Genomic DNA, 23172 nt, shown 5'->3' on the forward strand with positions numbered 1-23172 from the left:
CAGAGAACAAGAAGATTGAACGATACATCTGGGGTTTAGTGTCCCCGTATCAAGGAAATGTTCTAGCTTCACGCCCTACAACTTTTGATAGCGCCAAGGAATTGGCCCAGAGTCTGATCAACCACGAAATCCCCTCCACTCCGGCGACAACAACCACTGCACCGCCCGCTTCATCTGACAGAAAGAGGAAGCGATGGGATAAGATGAAAGGCAAGAAAACTCAAACCTCCTCAAAGGACCAACAAATTGTGGCGGTCCATGCTGCCACCACCACGACTACTCCAACTGCTCCAGCCCCGCCAAAAGCTTACAGTGGAAATTTGCCCAAGTGTCCCAAGTGCCCTTTCCACCACAACGGCCCCTGCTGTGAACTGCAGTGTTCCAACTGCGGTCGGAAGGGCCATACTATCCGATTTTGTAAGGCCCCTCCCAAACCTATCACGCAGGTTCCTGGTACGGGAGTGACCCCAACTTGTTATGGCTGTGGAGAGGCGGGTCATTTTAAGAGAAACTGTCCAAAGACCCCAAATGCTGGAGGAACTGGAAGGCTACTCGCTATCGGTCACAATGAAGCGGTAGCAGATCCCACAGTAGTCACGGGTACGTTTCTTCTCAACAACTCCTATGCCTGTGTCTTATTTGATAGTGGTGCAGAAAGAAGCTTCGTAAATCATAACTTTAAACACTTACTCAAACAAATCCCTCAACCACTAAAAGAAACATTCGTCGTAGAAATGGCTAATGGGAAAACAGAAAGCTCTAGCGAAATCTACATAGGTTGCACTCTCATGTTAGACGATCACTCATTCCTAATCGATCTTATGCCAGTCTCAATCAAAATTTTCGATGTCATTGTTGGTATGGATTGGTTGAGTCTCCATTGCGCCGATATCCTATGTTCCGACAAAGCCATTCGCCTGAACCTTCCAAATCACGAAACCCTCTTGATATATGGAGATAAGCCGAGTACGAGCCTTCGTATCATCTCCAGTGTTCAGGCTCAGAAATACTTACGCAAGGAGTATCGCGCCTTTCTTGCCCATGTCGTTAACGCTAACCAGAAATCAAAAGATCCAAAAGACATTCTCGTAGTATGCGACTTCCCTGATGTCTTTCCAGAGGATCTTCCCGGCCTACCTCCCAAACGTCAGATTGAGTTCAGAATCGACCTAATTCCAGGAGCTACCCCCGTAGCTAAGTCGCCCTACCGTTTAGCGCCCGCCGAAATGCAAGAACTATCCGGTCAACTCAACGAACTGCTCAGCAAGGGCTTTATAAGACCGAGTTTCTCACCTTGGGGAGCTCCGGTCTTGTTCGTGAAAAAGAAAGACGGATCGTTTCGGATGTGCATCGATTATAGAGAACTCAATAAACTCACAGTTAAAAATCGCTATCCCCTCCCTCGTATCGACGATCTGTTTGATCAACTACAAGGAGCAAGTTACTTCTCCAAGATTGACCTTAGATCTGGGTATCATCAGTTACGGGTACTCGAGGAAGATGTTCCGAATACAGCTTTCCGAACCCGCTACGGACACTTTGAGTTCGTAGTGATGCCCTTTGGACTGACCAACGCCCCCGCAGTATTCATGGACTTGATGAATAGAGTGTGTCGTCCATACCTGGATCAGTTCGTCATCATCTTCATTGACGATATCCTCGTTTACTCTCGGAACGAGGAAGAACACAAGGATCACCTACGACAAGTCTTGGAAACGTTGCGATCCGAAAAGTTATATGCGAAGTTCTCTAAGTGCGAATTCTGGATCCGAAGAGTCGAATTCTTAGGTCACGTGGTTAGTGAAGAAGGAATTCATGTGGATCCCTCCAAGATTAAAGCTATTGAGAACTGGTCAGCACCGAAGACGCCTACGGAAATTCGTCAATTTCTAGGCCTCGCTGGCTACTACCGTAGATTCATTCAAAACTTTTCTCGGATTGCGAAACCTCTCACTATGTTGACACAGAAAGGAGTACCGTTCGACTGGGAGGAAAGACAGGAGAAGGCATTCCAAACCCTGAAGCGAGCCCTATGCACCGCACCAGTATTATCCCTTCCCGAAGGGACAGAAGATTTTGTTGTATACTGTGATGCATCCAATCAGGGGCTCGGTTGCGTCTTGATGCAACGGGGTAAGGTTATCGCATATGCCTCGAGACAGCTAAAGACCCATGAGGCGAACTACACTACGCACGACCTCGAATTAGGAGCGGTTGTTTTTGCACTAAAAATCTGGAGACACTACTTATATGGGACGAAGAGTGTGGTATACACTGATCATAAAAGCCTCCAACACATAATGAACCAAAAAGAACTCAACATGAGGCAGCATCGATGGGTCGAACTACTTAACGATTACGACTGTGAAATTAGATATCACCCGGGAAAAGCCAATGTAGTAGCAGATGCACTGAGCAGGAAGGAGTATACTGGTCGAAAGACCAAGTCGTTGATGATGACTATTCATTCGCATCTCTCCACGCAGATCAAAGAGGCTCAGCTGGAAGCCTTAAAGCCCGAAAACGTGTTGGGAGAATCTCTACGTGGAATGGATAAAAACTTGGTAGTAAAGGATGACGGAGCCTACTACTTCATGGACCGGATCTGGACTCCACGCCATGGAGGTTTTAGAGATTTGGTTATGAGAGAAGCGCATAACACTCGCTACTCCATCCACCCAGGTTCAGATAAGATGTATCTGGATCTCAAAAAGCTATACTGGTGGCCAAACATGAAAGCAGAAATCACCACATTTGTGAGTAAGTGCCTCACTTGTGCGAAGGTCAAGGTTGAATATCAAAAGCCTTCAGGACTCCTTCAACAACCTGAGATACCAGAATGGAAGTGGGAGCGGATCACAATGGACTTTATAACCAAACTTCCCAAGACGACGGGTGGGTTAGATACTATTTGGGTCATTGTCGATAGGTTGACTAAGTCCGCATATTTCCTACCCATCAAGGAAACGGACAAGATGGAGAAGCTCACTAGAACATACATTAAAGAAATAGTACGACTACATGGCGTCCCTATCTCTATTATCTCAGACAGAGATAGTAGATTCACCTCTAGGTTCTGGCAATCGTTGCAAAAAGCACTAGGGACGAGGCTGGACATGAGTACAGCCTACCACCCGCAGACCGACGGACAGAGTGAAAGGACGATTCAAACCTTAGAGGATATGCTGCGAGCTTGTGTAATTGACTTTGGTAAGTCATGGGACACACACTTACCCCTTGTGGAATTTTCTTATAATAATAGTTATCATACGAGCATCAAGGCAGCCCCATTCGAAGCCCTCTACGGCCGCAAGTGTAGATCCCCTCTATGCTGGGCTGAGGTGGGTGACACTCAACTAGCTAAAGGAAGAGTTCCTGACAGCTCTCTCACTGATCCGGAAATCATTCGAGAAACGATCGAGAAGATTATACAGATACGCGAACGACTTAAAGCCGCTAGGGATCGACAGAAAAGCTACGCCGATAAACGAAGAAAACCCTTGGAATTCCAGGTGGGAGATCAAGTCATGTTGAAGGTCTCACCCTGGAAGGGCATGATACGCTTTGGAAAGCGTGGAAAGTTAAACCCAAGGTACATAGGGCCTTTTGAGATTCTCGCTAGAATCGGCCCCGTAGCTTATAAACTCAACCTACCTCACGAACTAAGCAACATACACCCTACCTTTCACGTCTCTAACTTGAAGAAATGCCTGTCAGACGAGACACTCGTAATTCCCCTTGACAAGATTGAGGTCAATGAGAGCCTCAACTTCGTTGAAGAGCCTGTTGAGATTATGGATCGAGAAGTAAAACGAATGAAGCAAAGCTGTATCCCAATTGTGAAAGTTCGGTGGAATGCCAAACGAGGGCCGGAATTCACTTGGGAACGCGAAGACCAAATGAAACTCAAATACCCCCATCTCTTCGCGTAGTTGTACTATAACTCTTATATGTATGAATTCTAAAATTTCGGGACGAAATTCCCCTAACGGGGGGATGATGTGGCAACCCCAAATCTATTCCCGTTACAAATCTCATTTTCACTAACGGAATACGTTAACGTACGTTATTTTATGTAATATTTGGAATCGTTAATATCCGAATACCTAATTATATGCATGTCCTAATATCATTATAAGTAATATAAGTCATACGTGTTAATCTAGTTTAACCTAACAGAGTTGTATTACCGTTTCAACCACTTCACCTGGGTAAAAAGTTTTAACCCCGTTAAACTTTAGCATCGAGTAGCCGTGTATCGGGTACGATACCCGAGACATATAAAAACACTTGAACACTTCAATTGGACTCTTTTACCACTATTACACCTCTCTCTCACTACTTTCTCTCTCTAGACCCGAAATCGACTCCAAATCCGCGAATTTCCGACTTCCAAACGTAAGGATTCATCCCCTAACTTAATCTAATCATACTTTACTGCTTTTAGAGTCCAAAATCATGAAAATCAAGGACCAAAAAGGAGTTTACAGCCTAAGAAGCTCCTTAGGCCGCAAACCCCCAAAATCATGCCAAAAGCCTTGTTTCTCCTTCTTTTAAGCTTATAGACTAGTTAAGGCATAAACCTAGGGGACTTTGGACACTAAAACACAAGGATTTGACATATAAAAAGGAGTTTACGGCCCAAGCATGTGCTTAGGCCGTAAACACCTCAAACACCCCAAAAACACTTGTTTAAAGTCCCAAAAACTCATCTAGGGTGTTTGCCAATTTAGACTTGACAACAAGGAAGGCTTAAATGCATCAAACAACATCATTTGATGGCAAAAAGAGGAGTTTATGGACAAGGCTAAGCTTGGGCCGTAAACACCCAAAAATTGGTGTCAAACAAGTCCCTAAACTACCCTAGTGCTTGTAAGGAATTTAGTTAAGGCCTTTGGAAGTGTGTTGTACCATTTAACCTCACATTTGGACACAAAATGAAGAGTTTATGGCCAAGGATGTTCTTGGGCCGTAAACTCCCCAAAAATATATGCCAAATTGTCCCAAACTCACTATATGGCCTTCTAGGATTTATCTAAGGTGTATGAGACTTTGTTGTACCATTAAAACATACATCTTGAAGGGTTTACAAGAGTTTACGGCCCAAGAAAAAGTCTTGGCCGTAAACTCCCCAAAAATGTCACAAATTATGATGTTTAATCCCTTAAAATGGTCCAAGACACATACCACTAAATCAAGGAAGTGAAATAAGACCTTAAACATACACTTTGGAGTGCCACAAGAGTTTACGGCCAAACCTAGGGGGTTTACGGCCGTAAACTCCCAAAGGATGGCTTTTGGGCCATAAACTCCAAGGGAGTGAGCTCGTGGACCCTCCCGTAAATCATTCATGACTTTGTACCACTCCTGGGAACCCCTTCTAGGCCTTAAAACCCCGAAAACGATGCTAGAATGTCCAAATACTATAATGAAAAGCATAAGATGATTAACTTCTTGTAAAATACATATTTCATATGACATTAGGGTCCTAGGAGGTGCTCAAGAGGTTATTGGGTACCAAACGCTCAATCGACACTTTTACCCGATTTACCCGATTTCCGCGATTTCAGGTGAGTTCATACCCCTTAATGAACCTTTCAAATGTTTTATATGTTTTAGGGGGGAGATACAAGTTGAATATACATGTTTACGAAAAGTTATACAAAACTATTTTTCAGATTTCAGAGTTAATCACATGTGATCTCCAATCTGTAGTTCAAATCACATGTGATTTATCACTATGCTTTATAAATAAGTCAATTGTTTTCAAAACTATCTTGGATTAACAAACAAGTTTTAAATGTTCCTTTTGTACAATACTTTTGTTAAATAAAACTCTCTATGAGAATGTAATCATACTAATATATTTATATAATTAAGACTTGAAAGACTTAGGACCGATAGCTCGCCTTATTTCCTGTTTCTTGTTTGATTGTGGACTTAGGGTAGTAGTTATCCATCCGACTGTCATTGATTTCTTAATTATATATCTCATATATTAGTACAGATTATGAGCACTTCTTAATTCATTAATTACCTGAATCACTACTTGACTAAAACCGCATACACTAAATTAACTATAATGGGTATAGTTAAGGACTCTATCCCTAGTTTCCACTATTACTCTACACTACTATAATTCTCTATATTATGAAGCAATACACTAATAAGAGAATACAATACAAGTTATACGAAAGATTACTACACTATAATACAAGAGAATGCACTAATCATGAGATAACTTACTAATCCACTACAGGATACTCTATACGCTATTCACTATGCCCGAAGTTTTCCGATAGGAAGACGACACTATATGTATAGATCTATACGGGGCAGACGCTATTACATCCCGACTGATAACTTCAGTCCGAGCCGCTCAGGCCCAGGGATGCTTTTACTCTACTACACTATGCATGACTGGGAAGGTCATGGGAGTTCGCTATTACTCACACTATTGGGAATACACTAGAAAGACACTATAACCACACTAAAATACTAAAAGAAAGATGAAGTAATATCCCGAAGTAAATAAGTATCTAATACTAAAGGATGCTGCACCACTATTACATAATTTAAGAATAACTCACTATATTACATTACTTAATGTTCCGAAGAATATGGGATTTTCTAGGTTTCACCACTATTTATGATTTCAAACTTCAGTTTTCATAATAATGACTCTAATGCTTTTTATACAAGTACTCACACTAAAACTCTTATGAACTCACCAGATTTATGCTGATATTCTTTTCAAAATAACTTGTATCTTCAGGTCAAAGATAGACAGGTACAGCAGATATTTTTGGAGAAGATGGAGGATACAAGACCCATCTCTTATTTTTGTTTACTTTTGGTGTTTGTCAAACATTACAAAACACACTTGTAAATACACTCACTATATAAATGAAATGGTTGTATGTTTCTTGCTTTTACTATTATACAATTGTGATGATACTGTACACTACGTCATCCACCCCGAAACGTATTCCGCCGTTATCGGTTTTGGGGTGTGACACTTGCTAAACTTTCAAGTTCCAAAACAGTTTTGATCTCATTTTTGCTTCTTATCCTCTTGCTTCTTGCTACTTGCTAACTGCTTTCTTTTTCTTGCTACTGCTTTCTTTTCTTCTTTCTTCTTGGCACTTGCTTTCTTGCTGACTAATTCTTGCTCTTGCGTTTTGTTTCTTACTTGCTAACATACAGAAAAAAATATGCTGCTTCTTGCCTTGCTGCTTGCTATCGTACTCTTGACCTAATTACATAATATTGCAATCAATCATATCACTTTCCTGCTACAAACCAGGTATGAGCCTGGTGCTCTGATACCAAATGTTGGAATCAGCCCTTTAATATCACTCAAAATATACTTTCGCACGAGAAGATGATTGATCTTTAAAATGAGTAAACAAAAGAAGTAAAGTGAAGTTACAGAACAAAAGGTTTTACTGCCATATTTTTCTTTTCATTTGTACGTTTTATTCAAATAAAGAAGGACTATATATAGCCCTTCAAAGCAACTTGCAAGCTGTAAAATAGCATTAAAATACTCCTACACCTAAGGACTCCTAAAGACTAGGTACTATCTAATGACCAATTCTCCACACATGCACATTCTCAACATACAAGCCATAAATTATTGGTCAAACTAGAGAGACTTATTCCAACTAATACTTTATCTCCTAAAACAAAATAAATAAATCAAGATTATCCCAACAGTGATAATGGAGGAGTGTTCATTTCTAAATTCATGCAAGAACTTTATGCTAAACATTGCATCATTCTTGAAACATGTTTTACCTACAGCCCACGACAAAATGAGGTGGTAAAACGAAAGCACAGATACATATTTGAGGTAGCTTGTGCTATCTAGTTTTAGGCCAACCTACCGCTTAGATTTTGGGGAGAGTGTGTCATGACAACCACTTACATCATCAATAGACTCCCTTCGAAGACTAAAAAGAACAGAACCTCATTCGAAATTGTGTTAAAAAAATGCCACATATGACCAAATGCAAGTATTCAGATGTCTTGCAGATGTCATAAACAACAAGACATGAGCAGATAAATTCAAAGTGAGGGGGAGACCCATTCTTTAGTGGTTACCCTCAAGGTTAGAAAGTGTATCCAATTTATAACTTTGTAGATTGAAAGATAAATTTATCTCGAGATATGTTATTCATATAAAGCAACTTTCATTTCAAAAATATGACTTTAGAAAATAAATACGATGAGGAGTTGTTTATAAATATTGTTGATGATGAAGTCAACATACCTGAAGCAAGATTTGAAAATAATGATGAATGCCCAGAAATAGAGGTTGATCAAACGTTAGTAAGTAACGAAGAAGTTCTGACATATGTGTGGAAACGATGCCCCTACGGTTGATCTTGGTTGTTTAGAAACCAATGAAATATTACCGTGAATAACAACATGAACAACATGACTCTCATAACACGTAGTGAAAGGGTCAAAACTCAACAAAAGCATCTTAACGATTTCTCTACAAGACTGCCTCCCTCCATAGACCACCCTCGACCCGAAGCCACTCACGCCAGCTCAACGGTACACCGTATATCTAACTCTTATGAAAAGTTTTCTAAATCTCACAAATGATATCTAGCTTCCATCACTGAACATGATGAGCCAAGAAAGTTTTTCTTGGCTGCTAAAGATGAACGGTTGCAAGAAGTCTTGCAAAATAAAATCAATACTCTGGAACTAAATGGGACATGGAATCTTGAGAATTTTCCTACAAGAAAACAAGTGATTACTTCAAAATGGGTGTACAAAATCAAGTCTATCCACCAGGAGAAGTGGATCGTTACAAGGCCCATGTTGTTGCGAAAGGGTTTACACAAATGGAAGGGGTCGACTACCACATGAATTTTGCTCTTGTCACTAAATTGGTCACCATTTGCACCTAGCTAGCTGTGGAAATTAAGAAAAATTGGTCCATCCATCAACTGGATGTAAATAACACCTTTCTTCATGGAGATTAAGCAGAGGAAGTTTACATGAAGATCCATCAAGGCTTTTCCAGAAATAGAAAAACTCGAGTTTTTCGTCTACATAAATCTCTTTATGCTCTTCGTCAAGCATCTCGAAACTAGTATCAACAATTTACGTGTGCTTTATTGAACATTGATTTCAAACAGTCCAGATCATTTGCTCCTCCTCTACAAAATAAACACCTCATTTTTCGATTTTCATATTTATGTTGATGATGTCATTCTAATGGGATATTACAATATTAAATTAAATAACTCAAACTACATGTACACAATCAGTTCGGCATCAAAGATCTTTGTCCTCTAAATTATTTCTCGGGCATCGAAGTAATTCTCACAATACAAGGGTTGGTACTTAGCCAAAGAAAGTATACCCTAGATATCTTTAAAGATATTAGTCAAGAAGGTTGTCGACCAAGTGCTTTCCCCTTGGAGTAGAATTTACGACAAGGTCTAGAAACTAATATCCCTTCTATTGATAACACTCAATATCTTTAACTAATTGGTCGACTCTTGTATATACAAGTAACTAGATCGGAAATCTCTTATGTAGTGAATTTGCTCAGCTAATTTTTATCTAATCCTTGAAAAAACACTTGGATTTTTCCATATGTATCGTTCGTTACATAAAACTCACCTAAGGTTAAGGTATTCTTCTTCCAAAAACAAGAGTCCTTAGGCTTACCTCCTTCTATGATGCTGGTTGGTTGGGGTGTCAGATCTCTAGACAATCTTTAACTTGTTTTGTTGCGAGGAGCCCCAATTTCATGGCGATAAATATAAACAATTCGTTAATTGAATACACAACAATGGACACCACTTTAAGCGAGATTCTTTGGATGCGTTGGTTATTGAGTGAACTTAACATGATTCAAGATGTTCCTACAAAGCTTTTTTATGATAATCAGGCTGCGAGGGAAATCGCTAATAATCGACTCTTCCATGAACTTACCAAACATGTTGACAAGTATTGATACTTTGTTAGCGAGAAAGTTTAATATAATGAAATCGTTACAAAATATATCAACACTACAAATCAAGAGGCTGGCATTTTTGCTTAAGCTCTAAGTGTCGAAGTGTAACACCCCAGTTTTTAAGTAATTTGAAATACATCCCTTGAGTTTTAATTATGTCACTTTTGGCCCTTGGATTAGAATGAAGTGGTCATGGGAAGCCTTAGTGGCAAAATGGTAAGTTATGGAGCATGAGCTGTACGTTAGGCGTACATGTGAGTATGCTAAGCGTACTAGGATGCACCTAGTACATTGGGCGTATGCATATGTACGCATGGCGTACATATGTCTAGGTGAAAGCCCTAATTTTTTATGTTGGTGGGGTATTTAAGCATATTATGTACCATTTCTCCCATCTTTTTCAAGCCTCCAAGTTCTTGATTCATTTTGGCAAAACCCTAGCTCGTCTAGAGAAAGAGAGAAAGAGAGAGAGAGAGAGAGAGAGAGAGAGAGAGACAGAGAGAGACAGAGTGTGTATGTGTATGTGTGTGAGCTAAGAATGTGCTTCTTGTGTGGTTGGAGAAGAAGAAGTTGCATCAAGGTGATTGAAGAGTGAAGTAAGCTTGTATATCTTGGATCAATACTTCATGAAGAAGCTCCAGAAGGTAAAAAAGCTTCTACCTTTGTGCTTGGATTCTTTAGATCATGTTGGCAACTTTTTGGTGTTCTTCTTGTCCCCAAAATCCCATTATTATTCATGCTTCGTTTTGGAAGGCTTGGGCTATCCTTTTAGACCCTATGATGGGTTCTAAGACATAAAACTAAGGTCCCTGAAGTTAGTTTGGTCCCTTGTTCTTTGTAGGAGGGAGGTCTTAATGGATTAAGACCATGTATTAAGCCCTTTTTTGTCGACCAAAATCGTAAACTGTGAGACTTTATGGTTCTAGAGTGCTTTTGAGTCATGGATCTAAAGTTTAGGCTTGAGTGCTTAAACCATTAAGCACTTAACAATGTTTTGGGCTATGCAAGGGTACTCCCCGCGTAGGGAGGAGTACAGCCCGTGTATGGTACTTTTTGGGCTTCTTTGCTTTGGGCCTCAGATATTGGGCCATCTGTTGGGCTTTGATATTTAGACCCTAATGGACTAAATGGATAAGTATATTTTGGGCTAATTAGAGGATCAAACCTTTAGATAAGGCCTAACAAGGAGTTAGTCCCAATTTGGAAAATTAGACTAAGTGTGGACCTTGAAGTAACTTGGGCCTTTTTGGATCAAGATTCGGCTTGGGTTGCATTAGGCTATTTTGGGCCGTCTGGAATTTTATGGTTTGGACTTTTGACTTGATGGATCCTCTTGAGTGAAGGCCCTGGATGGAATTAGGCTAAATTTGGAAAATTGGCCCATAACTGGGCTTAAGGAGTTTATTTTGATATAAGGGCTTTTATCATCTAGTTTGGGCATTGGCTTTGGGTCAAGCTTGAGGTAGGGTAAAAAGGTCTTTTACCCCAAATTGGACTCATAATACGTGTCAGTGTTTGGATGTTGATGTATTTTCATTTTGGTATCAATTAGTGTGCGTACAATGATGGATATGCAGTCGAAGATTGTTCATGGAATCAGTTAATGATGGGGTGGTGTCTTGTCGCTGACGATTCAGGGATCTGGTAGCGAACAACCAGTGATCGTCTGTGTTACAATAATGCGAGGTGAGTTTTCCTCACTATACTTATGGGTCGGAGGCTCCAATGTCAGCCCTGTTGGATCGATATCCTGGTAGATAGGATTTTAATATTATGTTATGATCTGTTAGATCGATATCCTGGTGAATAGGATGTTGTTATGTTGTTATGATCTGTTAGATCGGTATCCTGGTAGATAGGATGTTGCTATGTTGTTATGATCTGTTAGATCGCTATCCTGGTAGATAGGATGTTGCTATGTTATTATGATCTGTTAGATCGATGTCTTGGTAGATAGAATGATGCCATGCTTAGTGATTTGTAAGATCTGCCTGTTTTTCTGTTGACTGGTTGTGTGTTTAATTGCTATATATACGTCGACATGTATGCATGTGTATGGGTGGGTTAAGGCGGTCCTGTTTTGTGTTGAAGGCTAACAAACCTAGGGCGGCCCGGATAGACTGAAGGCCTACAAGGCGGTCTAGTCAGGCTGAAGGCCCAATGTACGATCCAGATAGACTATGGGCCCTGCAAGGTGATCCAGTCATACCGAAGGCTCGCGAGCGGTCTGGATGGGATATAGTACCTGTGAGGCGATCCAGTCATGCCAAAGGTTTGGGAGCGGTCCATACAGGCTGTAGGCTTGGTAAGGCGGTCCAAACATGTTGAAGGCTCAGTATACATGTTGTTAATTGTATATGTTATCTCGTTGGGTGTTGGTACTTTGGGGGAACTCACTAAACTTTTGCTTACAATTTTGGTTTATGGTTTCAAGTACTTCAGTGGATCGTGGCAAGGTGAAGGCGTGGCCATACACATCCTCGCGTTTTGAACTTATGATTTCCAGGAAACTCTGATAATGTGAATGTTTTGAAAACTATGTTGTGAAAGGTTTTGATTTTAAAATAATGTTTTAGAGTTAATGGGTTTTGTAAACACTTCCATAGAACAATGGTTGTTTTGAAAAGTTTAAATTTTATGAAATTTTATGGATGCTACAAGTTAGTACAATAGCCTTGGTTTCAATGAATTGGAGGAACACTCATGTTAATCCAATATCAAACTAAGGAAAAAGATTTTCAAATTTATTTTCAAAGAGTTTTCAAAAATACTTAAGGAGGATGCGATGTGTACGATGAACCGGAGCTAGTAAGTTGACCCCAAAATACCATACTTTCATTTGATGTCGTGATATGTTAGAACAATATGCTAGTGATAGGCTAAGGATATTCAGGGATTGCGTGATTGAATTGCCTGACTATATGATGCCTGATAGTCTAGGATTCTGCTTTATATGAAATTGACATCATTACTGTAGTTACTTAGTGTATGCATCATAGTTGTACATAACTAAGATTCTATAGCTTGCAAATGTTTGATTTAGCCTTATTTCATGTTCTTGTTTGATGAAGGGCTGAGGGTAGGATCAGGTATTTGACTGACTATAGGATCCAATGTTATGTATGGCTAGTATACACAAGCGTTGTTGGGTTGATGGAAGTTTTAAGAGCAAGTGCAGTATATAGTGTGGTCGGCGTGAGGAATGATTAGCCACTCTTAAGAGAGTGAGGGTAGGGCGAAGGTGTACCTGTGGTGCTGGGATTTGGAGATCGAGGATTTTGTGTGTGGATGTGTCTGATGTTATTGCATTTTAGTGCTTGTTGACTTCTCTGATCGAATGATCCTTGCTTTGTGCTTTGTGGAACCCTTGAGTGATGTAAGTTAGCGATTAGGTGAATATGTCAAGTCACATTTTAAAAAGGTTGGATAATCTCAGAGTGATGGATTTGACCCTGCTACGCAGCTCTCATTTGAGTCCAACCATTGTAGGGATGAGTCTGTTACTCGAAGGATTATATGAGCTTGTTGTGTGTGATTGTATTCATGGAATATCTAATTCATATTGTGAGGAGTTTTTTAGCAACTGATGGCAGAGGGGGTGTGGGTGAATCCCACGATAGCCTAGAGAGTATTCTAATGCAGTTGTTTCCCTATTGAGCAAGTTTCAAAAGTATTTTGTGACTAAGTCTTACAGGATCCAAGGTAATTCTTGAGGAGAGTATGGATAGGTGTGTAAGGTAGTATTAGGCCCATACTACTTGTAGCACAGGATCCATACTTGAATTAAGGAGAAATTCAAAGATTCTAAGGGTTGGTAAGGGTAGATAGCATTGGTGGATACCATGATTCAAGTCAGTGGTTCCGTATCTGTTGATCTTTTATCTTGGGCTACTCAGGCAAGGATGGGTTTTGTGTTTGTTTAGGCCTCCGTGGAGATAATGATGTGGGTTGAATGGTTCAGAACCAAGTGAGTAAATTGATTAGATGTCTTGATGGTTTTCTTAGGGGTTGTGCCTCGAGCCTCAAGGAAGGAGGAGGAAGCAGTCGTTATGATTGGTTTGGAATTTCATCGGGGATTTAAGTGGTGAATTATCAGTTTGGTTTGTCGTTATCTGCGGCAGGGATTTTGCATTCAGTTTTCTGAGTTAGAGGGAGTGGATAGGCTTTTGACCTCCCGAGTTAGATAAGATTCTCAGCTTGAGGTTTATTGGTTGTGGTGGTTTGAATAACATGTCCAAGCTGGTGTGCGCAAGTGGTTTAATATGGGTCGAGTATCATAGCAATGTGAGCAAGGGCCATATCCTTGGGGGATGAGAAGGCTAGTTGTCTGATTTTCGTATGGGTTACATGCTAGGGTGGATGTTGGATCATAAATCGACAATTTCCTATGCTTAGTAATTCGTTATTATGGGAAGACCCGAGGTCTTCAATTGTATTTCAGGTGCCTCGTGAGTTTGTTTGATCCACACATGTGGGACCATTATGCGGGTGATATTTGTTTCATGGTCAGGTAAGGTTGTACCTGGATGAGCTACATGGATTATGTTTTAGTTCACCACCAGTGTGTGGTGATTCGAGTTCTAAGTGGGGGAGAATTGGTAATTATCAGGTTGAGTGTCAATCAGTGAATGTCTTGGCAGTTCGTGGTTTCGGATCGTTGTCTTTGGATTATTTTGGCAGTTGTTGATCGATGGATCTTTTCCAGAAGTCGGTGTGTCCAGTTCCATTAGGGTCTTGATTTCTTGTGTTAGTGTATTCTTGATCATTGGTCGGGGGGGGGGGGGGTCCTCATTCAGCGAAGTTTCCTTGGAAGGGTTAGAGGTGTCAGCTGAGATTTAGTGATCGGGCCAACATGTCGTCAAGTTCAGTATATTTTATGATTCCTTCGGTCTTCGAGTATGTTTACCCTCAATGGTAGAGTGGGAGCTTGGTTCATGGTAGACTCAGATGTTGGTAACCTTCAGGGTCATCTTGAAGGTTTTCTCGAGCTAGTAGGGTAGTGTTGGAATCGTTCAGTCTCACAAGTTTGGGATCTTGTTTTGACCGATCGTGAGAGATGCTTTCTGTTGATTAAGGTGGCATGTCGATTATCTCTAGTGTTTCTTTTCTCTTCAGATGAGATTTGGGTCTTTTAAGTATGTGTATGGGGTGTTCCGTGTGAGCTGGGCAAGATGGATTTAGGGCTCCTGGTTCGAGTTATGTGCATGGTTCTTTTCTTCTGCTTGTGGTGTTTTCGGGATGGACATGTTGATGGAGGTCGGGTGAGTCGTAAATCTGCTGGTTGAATAAGGAAAGTGGAAAGGATTGAGGGAAGTATTAAACAGGTATTAGAAAGTCTCGACATGTTGTATGCAATAATTCTAGTGGTTCACAAGCAGTTATCAGATTTGTGATTCTTAGGTTGGAAATTCCTTATGGAGTTGTAAGTCATAAAAAATTCTTGGTGATTGTATGGAGTGGGTGCCCCAGTGGTCAGTGTTGTAAAACTCGCCGAGTTGCCTGATTACTCCTCTGACTACTCGTTACTCGGCCCCTTACCAAGGCGAGTTACAAAATCCTGAGTACTCCCTGATCGGTCCCTTACTGAATTGAGTAGTGTTGTAAAACACTGTCAACTTGGTGATTAATATGTATAATATACTTAATGATTTAGTATTTAACACATACATGTCATTATTACTACATATATATCTTAAATTTTCAAAAATTATTCATGAAGCGAGACCATTATGTGTTTTTTTAGCTTTTGTATATTCACATGTATCTAATTTTTATATATATTTCAATCAACTTATGATTTTACCTTATGATTTTAACATATATAATTCCCCTAAAAATATTTCTACATGAATTACCGAATCCGAGTACTCCGAAGTACTCCTGAGTACTCGCTACTCGATTGTCGGCCAAATAGGTACCGACTAATGAGCTCTCCAACCTTGCTGGTGGGAGTACACCAAAGTTAGTAAGGGTTGGATGTGTCGCAAAAGTTCATGGTTTGATCGTTGTTGATAGCGATGGTCGGTAATGACATAGCAAAGAGTCAAGGGTGTTAAGATTTTAGGATTCTTCTTATGGTTTGATTTTGGGATATGTTTGCGGTCAGTGTGTCTCGATGATCATTCTTCATGATTATGCTGATGTTCCAGGTAGGGACTTGGATAAGGAGAGTGGCAAGGGTTGAGGGAAGTATTAAACATGTATTAGAAAGTCTCGGCATGTTGTATGCAATAATTCTAGTGGTTCACAAGCGGTTGTTAGATTTGTGATTCTTAGGTTGGAAATTCCTTATGGAGTTGTAAGTCATATAAAATTCTTGGTGATTGTATCGAGTGGGTGCCCTAGTGGTCAGTGTTGTAAAACTCACCGAGTTGGCCGATTACTCCTCAGAGTACTCGCTACTCGGCCCCTTACCGAGGCGAGTTACCGAATCCTGAGACCATTATGTGTTTTTTTAGCTTTTGTATACTCACATGTATCTAATTTTGTTATATGTTTCAATCAACTTATTATTTTACCTTATGATTTTAACATATATAATTTCCCTAAAAATATTTATACATGAATTACTGAATCCGAGTACTCCCCGAGTACTCTGAAGTACTCCTGAGTACTCACTACTCGGTAGTTGGCCGAACACGTACCGAGTAACGAGTTCTACAACCTTTCTGGTGGGAGTACATCGGAGTTAGTAAGGGTTAGATGTATTGCAAAAGTTCATGGTTTGATTGTTGTTGCTAGCGGTGATCGGTAATGTCATAGCAAAGAGTCAAGGGTGTTAAGATTTTGAGATTCTTCTTACGGTTTGATTTTGGGATATGTTTGCGGTCAGTGTGTCTCAAGGATCATTCTTCATGATTCTGCCGATTTTCCAAGTTAGGACTTGGGGTATATTCAAAAGGATGGTTCTACTATTGTGAAGGTTAGGCTAGTGAGGATGTTTCAGGCTCCTAGTATCAATGTTTCGGGTTGTATTAGCGATGTGGGACTTCACGTATGCATGGAGAGATTAGGTGTTTAGGAAATGATAAGTCATTATAGTAGGATTAAATAATCTCAGAGTAATTGGTTTGACCCTGTTACATAGCTCTAGTCTGAGTCTAACCGTTGCAGGAATGAAACTTCTATTCAAAGGATTATCTGAGCCTTCTATCGAGTATAAGTGTTTTGTCGTTATATATGGTGAGCGACTTTGTTTCCACTTTGCAGCGGCATGTGATTAAGGGTTGGAAGCATTTCATTTGGTGTGAGACTCTATGAGGTTGGCTTGGCGATAGTTCAATGAGGAGGCCTGACAGGGAGTCAGCCTATTGAGACTTTAGGTTTTAGATCTCAGGGAAGGTAAGATTGGGTTATATTCACAAGATTGAGGATTCGTTCTTCATGGAGCTTGAAAAACTATTTTTAGCATGGTTTCAGTAGGCCTGGATAGGCCATTGTATGATAAGAATTGGGAGTGTTATGATTGGTTGTTTTCGTTGACAATTTGCATGACTTGTTTCAGTGTGGACGGCTAGTTGGGAAATCAGGGCATTATAGATTTCCGGTCTAAAAAAGTAGAGGTGGTTTGTGAGGACTGAAGGTTTGATTAGTGTCTTGGATTGGAAGTTTTGTTTGGGTTTCGGTTGTTTCGAGAAGATTTATCTATGCATAGGATTTCCGATTGTGATCGCTAGGCTGATTATTTTGTTATGATTATTGGTAAGGAATGATTTTGAGGACGCAATCGAATTTAAGTGGGGGATAGTTATAACAGCCCGTTTTTAAGTAATTTGAAATCCATCCCTTGAGTTTTAATTATGTCACTTTTGGTCCTTAGATTGGAATGAAGTGGTCATGGGAAGCCCTAGGTGTACATGTGAGTATGCTAAGCATACTAGGACGTGCCTAGTACGTTGGGAGTATGCATAGGTACTCATGGCATACGTATGTCCAGGTGAAAACCTTAATTCTTGATGTTGGTAGGGTATTTAAGCATCTTATGGACCATTTCTCCCATCTTTTTCCAACCTCCAAATCCTTGAGTTATTTTGGCAAAACCCTAGCTCGTCTAGAGTGTGTGTGTGTGTGTATGTGTGTGTGTGTGAGCTAAGAATGTGATTCTTGTGTGGTTGGAGAAGAAAAAGATGCATCAGGTGATTGAAGAGTGAAGCAAGCTTGTAGATCTTGGATCAACACTTTATGAAGAAACTTCAGATGGTAAAAAGCTTCTACCTTTGTTGTTGGATTCTTTAGATATTGTTGTAGTAGCTTTTTGGTGTTCTTCTTATCCCAAAAATCCCATTGTTATTCATGCTTCGTTTTGTTGGTTTTGGGTTGTCCTTTTAGACCCTAGGGTGGGTTTTATGACATAAAAATGAGGTCCCTTGAGCTAGTTTGGTCCCTTGTTCTTTGTATAAGGTCTCAATGGATTAAGACCATGTATTAAGCCCTTTTTTGTTGACCAAAGTCTTAAAGTTTGAGACTTTATGGTTCTAGAGTGCTTTTGAGTCATGGAACTGAAGTTTGGGCTTAAGTGCTTAAGCCATTAGGCAATTAACAATGTTTTGGACTACGCGAGGGTACACCCCGCGTAGGGAGGAGTACGCCCCGCGTACGCGACTGTTTTGGGCTTCTTTACTTTGGGCCTCAGGTATTGGGCCATCCGTTGGGCTTTGATACTTGGGCTCTAATTGACTAACTCGATAAGTGTGTTTTCGGCTAATTAGAGGATCGGACCTTTGGATAAGGCCTAATAAGGGGTTGTGCCTAATTTGGAAAATTAGGCCAAGTGTGGACCTTGAAGTAACGTAGGTCTTTTTGGATCAAGTTTCGGTTTGGGTTGCATTAGGTTGTATTGGGCTGTCTGGGATTCTATGGTTTGGAATTTTGGCCTTGGATGGAATTAGGCCCAATGTGGAAAATTGGGCCATAATTGGGCTTAAGGAGTTTATTGTAATATTGGATGTTTTGTCATCTAGTTTGCACATTGGATTTTGGCCAATATTGAGGAAGGATAAAAAGATCTTTTACCTTGAATTGGACTCATAATATGAGTCAGTGTCTGGATGTTGATGGATTGTCATTTTGGTATCTGTTAGTGTGCGTGTGATGGTCGATCTACAGTCGCAGATTGTTCAATGAATCAGTTGCTGATAGGGTGTTGTCTTGATGCTGGAGATTCGGGGATCTAACAGCCAGCAATTAGGGATCGTCTGTGTTTCGACAGTGCAAGGTGAGTTTTCCTCACTGTACTTATGGGTCGAAGGCACTAATGTTGGCCTTGTTGGATCGGTATCCTAGTAGATAGGATTTTGCTATGTTGTTATGATCTGTTAGATTGGTATCTTGGTAGATAGGATGTTCTTATGTTGTTATGATCTGTTAGATCGGTATCTTGGTAGATAGAATGTTGATATGCTATTATGATCTGTTACATTGGTATCCTGGTATATAGGATGTTGATATAATGTTGTGATCTGTTAGATGGGTATCCTGGTAGATAGGATGTTGCTATGCTATTATGATCTGTTAGATCGGTATCCTGGGAGATAGGATGATGTCATGCTCAGTGATCTGTAAGATTTTCCGGTTTGTCTGTTGACTGGTTGTCTGTTTAATTGCTATATATATATATATATATATATATATATATATATATATATATATATATATATATATATATATATGTCGACATCTGTGTATGGTTGGGTTGAGGCGGTCCTGCTGTGTGTTGAAGGCTAACAAACCCAGGGAGGCCTGGATAGACTGAAGACGGTACAGTCATGTCGAAGGCTCGGGAGCGGTCCGGATGGGATATAGTACCTACAAGACGGTACAGTCATGTCGAAGGCTCGGGAGCGGTCCAGACATGATGTAGGCCCGGTGACACGGTCCAGACACGTTGAAGACTCAGTATACATGCTGTTAATTGTATATGTTATATGGTTGACTATTGGTACTTTGGGAGAACTCACTAAGCTTCGTGCTTACAGTTTTAGTTTATGGTTTCGGGTACTTCAGTAGACTGTTGCAAGGTGAAGATGTGGTCATACACATCATCGAGTTTTGAACTTATGATTTCTGGAAACCCTGATAATGTGAATGTTTTGAAAACTATGTTGAGACAGGTTTTGATTTTAAAATAATGTTGTGGAATTAATGGGTTTTGTAAACACTTCCATATCAAAATGGTTGTTTTGAAAAGTTTAAATTTTATCGATGTTACTCGAAGGTCTACGTTCTTTTTTATGCAAACTGGGCATTCAAAATATGCATGCTCCAACTTGAGGGGGAGTGAAGGATTCTATCCATTTTATGTGTATCTTTCTTTTATTTCAGATATCTTGTTTAGCTTTAATGATTGTCCCTTCCTATTTTCTCTCGTCTCTTGTATTTATACTAATGATGTGCTTTCAATCAATCGATTAAGAAGTTTTGATATCTATTACACTAATATTTGAAAACATAAAACCAATAATACTATTGAACTATTTAGTGACAATATATTGTTACTTTTCTTCTAAAATACCATCGGTTAGAAACATCAGTTGCAAGAAGTGGCTTAAATTATGCTTTTTTACGGGTGTTATTCGTTCATCTTTGGTTATCTACATAGAAAATAGTAAAGGAGTAGTGACAAAACCCGTCTATAAGTATGGAATTAATTCATTCGCAAAATACCCGTGAAGCACTTGCACCAACATTTGGAGTCAGTAAGGCGATGGAGCAACAAATTTTGTTGTGGATGCTTGTTTCTAGTAACTGTCTTAGTTTGGAAATGAGAGGAAATTTTGAAGATGTAAAACATGTGTGAACACTTGAAATGTGAAAGCATAAGAATTTAAAAGCATCTAGTCTCACAAACGTAATAAATTTAATAATGCCATGTCACATATAGTTATATAATAACACAGCTTGGGGTAAGCACATCCACTTTGTACTACTTATTATAAATTAAAATGTAGATGTTGCTGTCAAATAAAAAACAGAGCAAGGATCGTCCCTCTTCACAAATTATATGTGGGTCCTGAACATGGCTATAAATAACACACATCCTTAATTTGAGAATTACATACGGACACAATTAGCTCTTTGTTTTCTGACATACAAAGAGTTTATCTTAAAAGCTTGTCCAAGAAATATTCGATTAACTATTTAGTGTCAGACATGGAATCAGTCCAGAAAGAGAATGTTTTGGTAGAGAAAGTGTGTGAGATTTATCACAAAATTTCAAAGCTTGAGAATCTGAAACCCTCGAAAGATGTTGACAGCCTATTCACTGAGCTCGTCCGCACATGCATCCCACCCTCTTCTATCAACATAAACAGTCTCCCGGCCAATATTCAAGAAATAAGGTCAAAGCTCATAAGACTTTGTGGTGAGGCTGAAGGCCATCTTGAAGCCCACTTCTCCACCATTTTAGGCTCTTTCCCAAATCCACTTCACCATCTGAATCAATTCCCTTACTACTCCAATTACCTGAAGCTTAGCCGTCTTGAGTTTCACATTCTCACTGAACACTATTCTGCATTTGGACAAGCCCCTAAGCGTCTTGCCTTTGTGGGGTCCGGCCCCTTGCCTCTCACATCTATTGTATTAGCCTCTTATCATCTCAAGGACACCATTTTTCACAACTATGACATCGACTCTTCCGCAAATTCCATGGCCTCTCATCTTGTTTCCTCTGATTCTGATTTGTCCCAAAGAATGGTATTCCACACTGCCAATATAATGGATGTGACAGATGAGTTGAAGGGATATGATGTCGTTTTCTTGGCTGCACTTGTAGGGATGGATATTGATGAGAAGGTGAAGGTGATCGATCATTTGGCAAAGTACATGGCCCCAGGTGCTTTGCTCATGCTGAGGAGTGCTCATGGTGCCCGTGTCTTTCTCTATCCAGTGGTAGAACCACAACAACTTCAAGGGTTCCAACTTCTCTCCGTTTTTCATCCAGACGATGACGTCATCAATTCCGTCGTGATTTCACGTAAGATTGCGGATCCTGTTAACAATGATCATGATGATGATGGTCATCATCATCATCACCATGAGTTGGGGATCGAGTCTTTCATGCCATTGAGTTGCAAGTATTGTGAGTTCCAAGCTTTCAACAATCCTCTTGGCCAGATGAAAATGATTGATAATTAGATCTCATTTAAACTTACTTTAAATCGGATTGGTATTCATATAAACTTATCGTATGTGCTTACTTGAAAGTGTGGTCAGTTTTCTCTTATCTTACTGAAATTTCCGGAAATAAAAAACCCTATATTATGTTATACGACATCGGCCTATTTACAAACTGTTTATTCAAAAACTCATTTACTTTTTCACTAAATTATAGTTCGTCCTCTAATATCCTCTGTAACTTAAGAAAGAAGGCCTTACACTACCATGGAATTCAAAGAAATATTTACACTCTTGGAACGTGTCATCTGGCAACAGAGGAATTATGCTTAAATCTAAGTTCTGACTACATATGTTCAAAGAAATATTTACACTACCAATGAATTCAAAGAAATATGAAACAAAGGGTTTTGATATAGAAAAATAACTACTGAAAAATTCCGTAGGTAATTACCTACATAATACCAACGGAATTCTTACGGAATGGGATACCCTAAGTTATTAACAGAATATCTACAGTTAAGAATAGTTACGGAATAACAACGGATGAACGTCCGTAGATATTTTGTTGGTAATTAGCTACATAATAGCTACAACATAGCGATGGAAGTAAGCCTTTAGGTATTCCGTAGGTAATTAGCTACAGAATAGCTACGGACTACCCATAGAAGAAACTAGCTACAGAATAACTATGAAATACCGATGACTTTGTAATTTTATTATTATTATTATTATTATTATTATTATTATTATTATTATTATTCAAAATTCAAGGCTTCAATTTTTTTTTTGATCGTTTTGTTTTAAATATTTAAAACACAAAAAATTTAAAATCATACTAATAATAGTAATAATAATAATTATTATTGCAAACATAATGATAATATATAATAATCGTAACGAATGTGTTTAACACACAAATAAATGAACAAATGAAAAAAAAAACAACGTTTAACACATCAATAAGGTAAAATAATCTACATTTAATGTTTGAATAATTAAAAATTATGATAATTAGGGGAAATATATATATTTGTATAAGTGTATGTATGTTTTTATTTATGTATGTATGTATG

General features: G+C 39.4%; 1 protein-coding gene across 1 annotated transcript; it reads left to right on the forward strand.

The window, feature by feature from the left end:
• Nucleotides 1-21049: 21049 nt before the first annotated feature.
• LOC145003817 (nicotianamine synthase-like) lies at nt 21050-22390 on the forward strand. The gene has a single exon (XM_078962728.1). The coding sequence runs from the start codon at nt 21134-21136 to the stop codon at nt 22115-22117; it is 984 nt and encodes a 327-aa protein (XP_078818854.1). The 5' UTR covers nt 21050-21133; the 3' UTR covers nt 22118-22390.
• Nucleotides 22391-23172: the final 782 nt, after the last annotated feature.

This window comes from Lactuca saligna, chromosome 7, assembly GCF_052625555.1.
Source record: "Lactuca saligna cultivar CGN05327 chromosome 7, ASM5262555v1, whole genome shotgun sequence".
Taxonomy (NCBI): domain Eukaryota; kingdom Viridiplantae; phylum Streptophyta; class Magnoliopsida; order Asterales; family Asteraceae; genus Lactuca; species Lactuca saligna.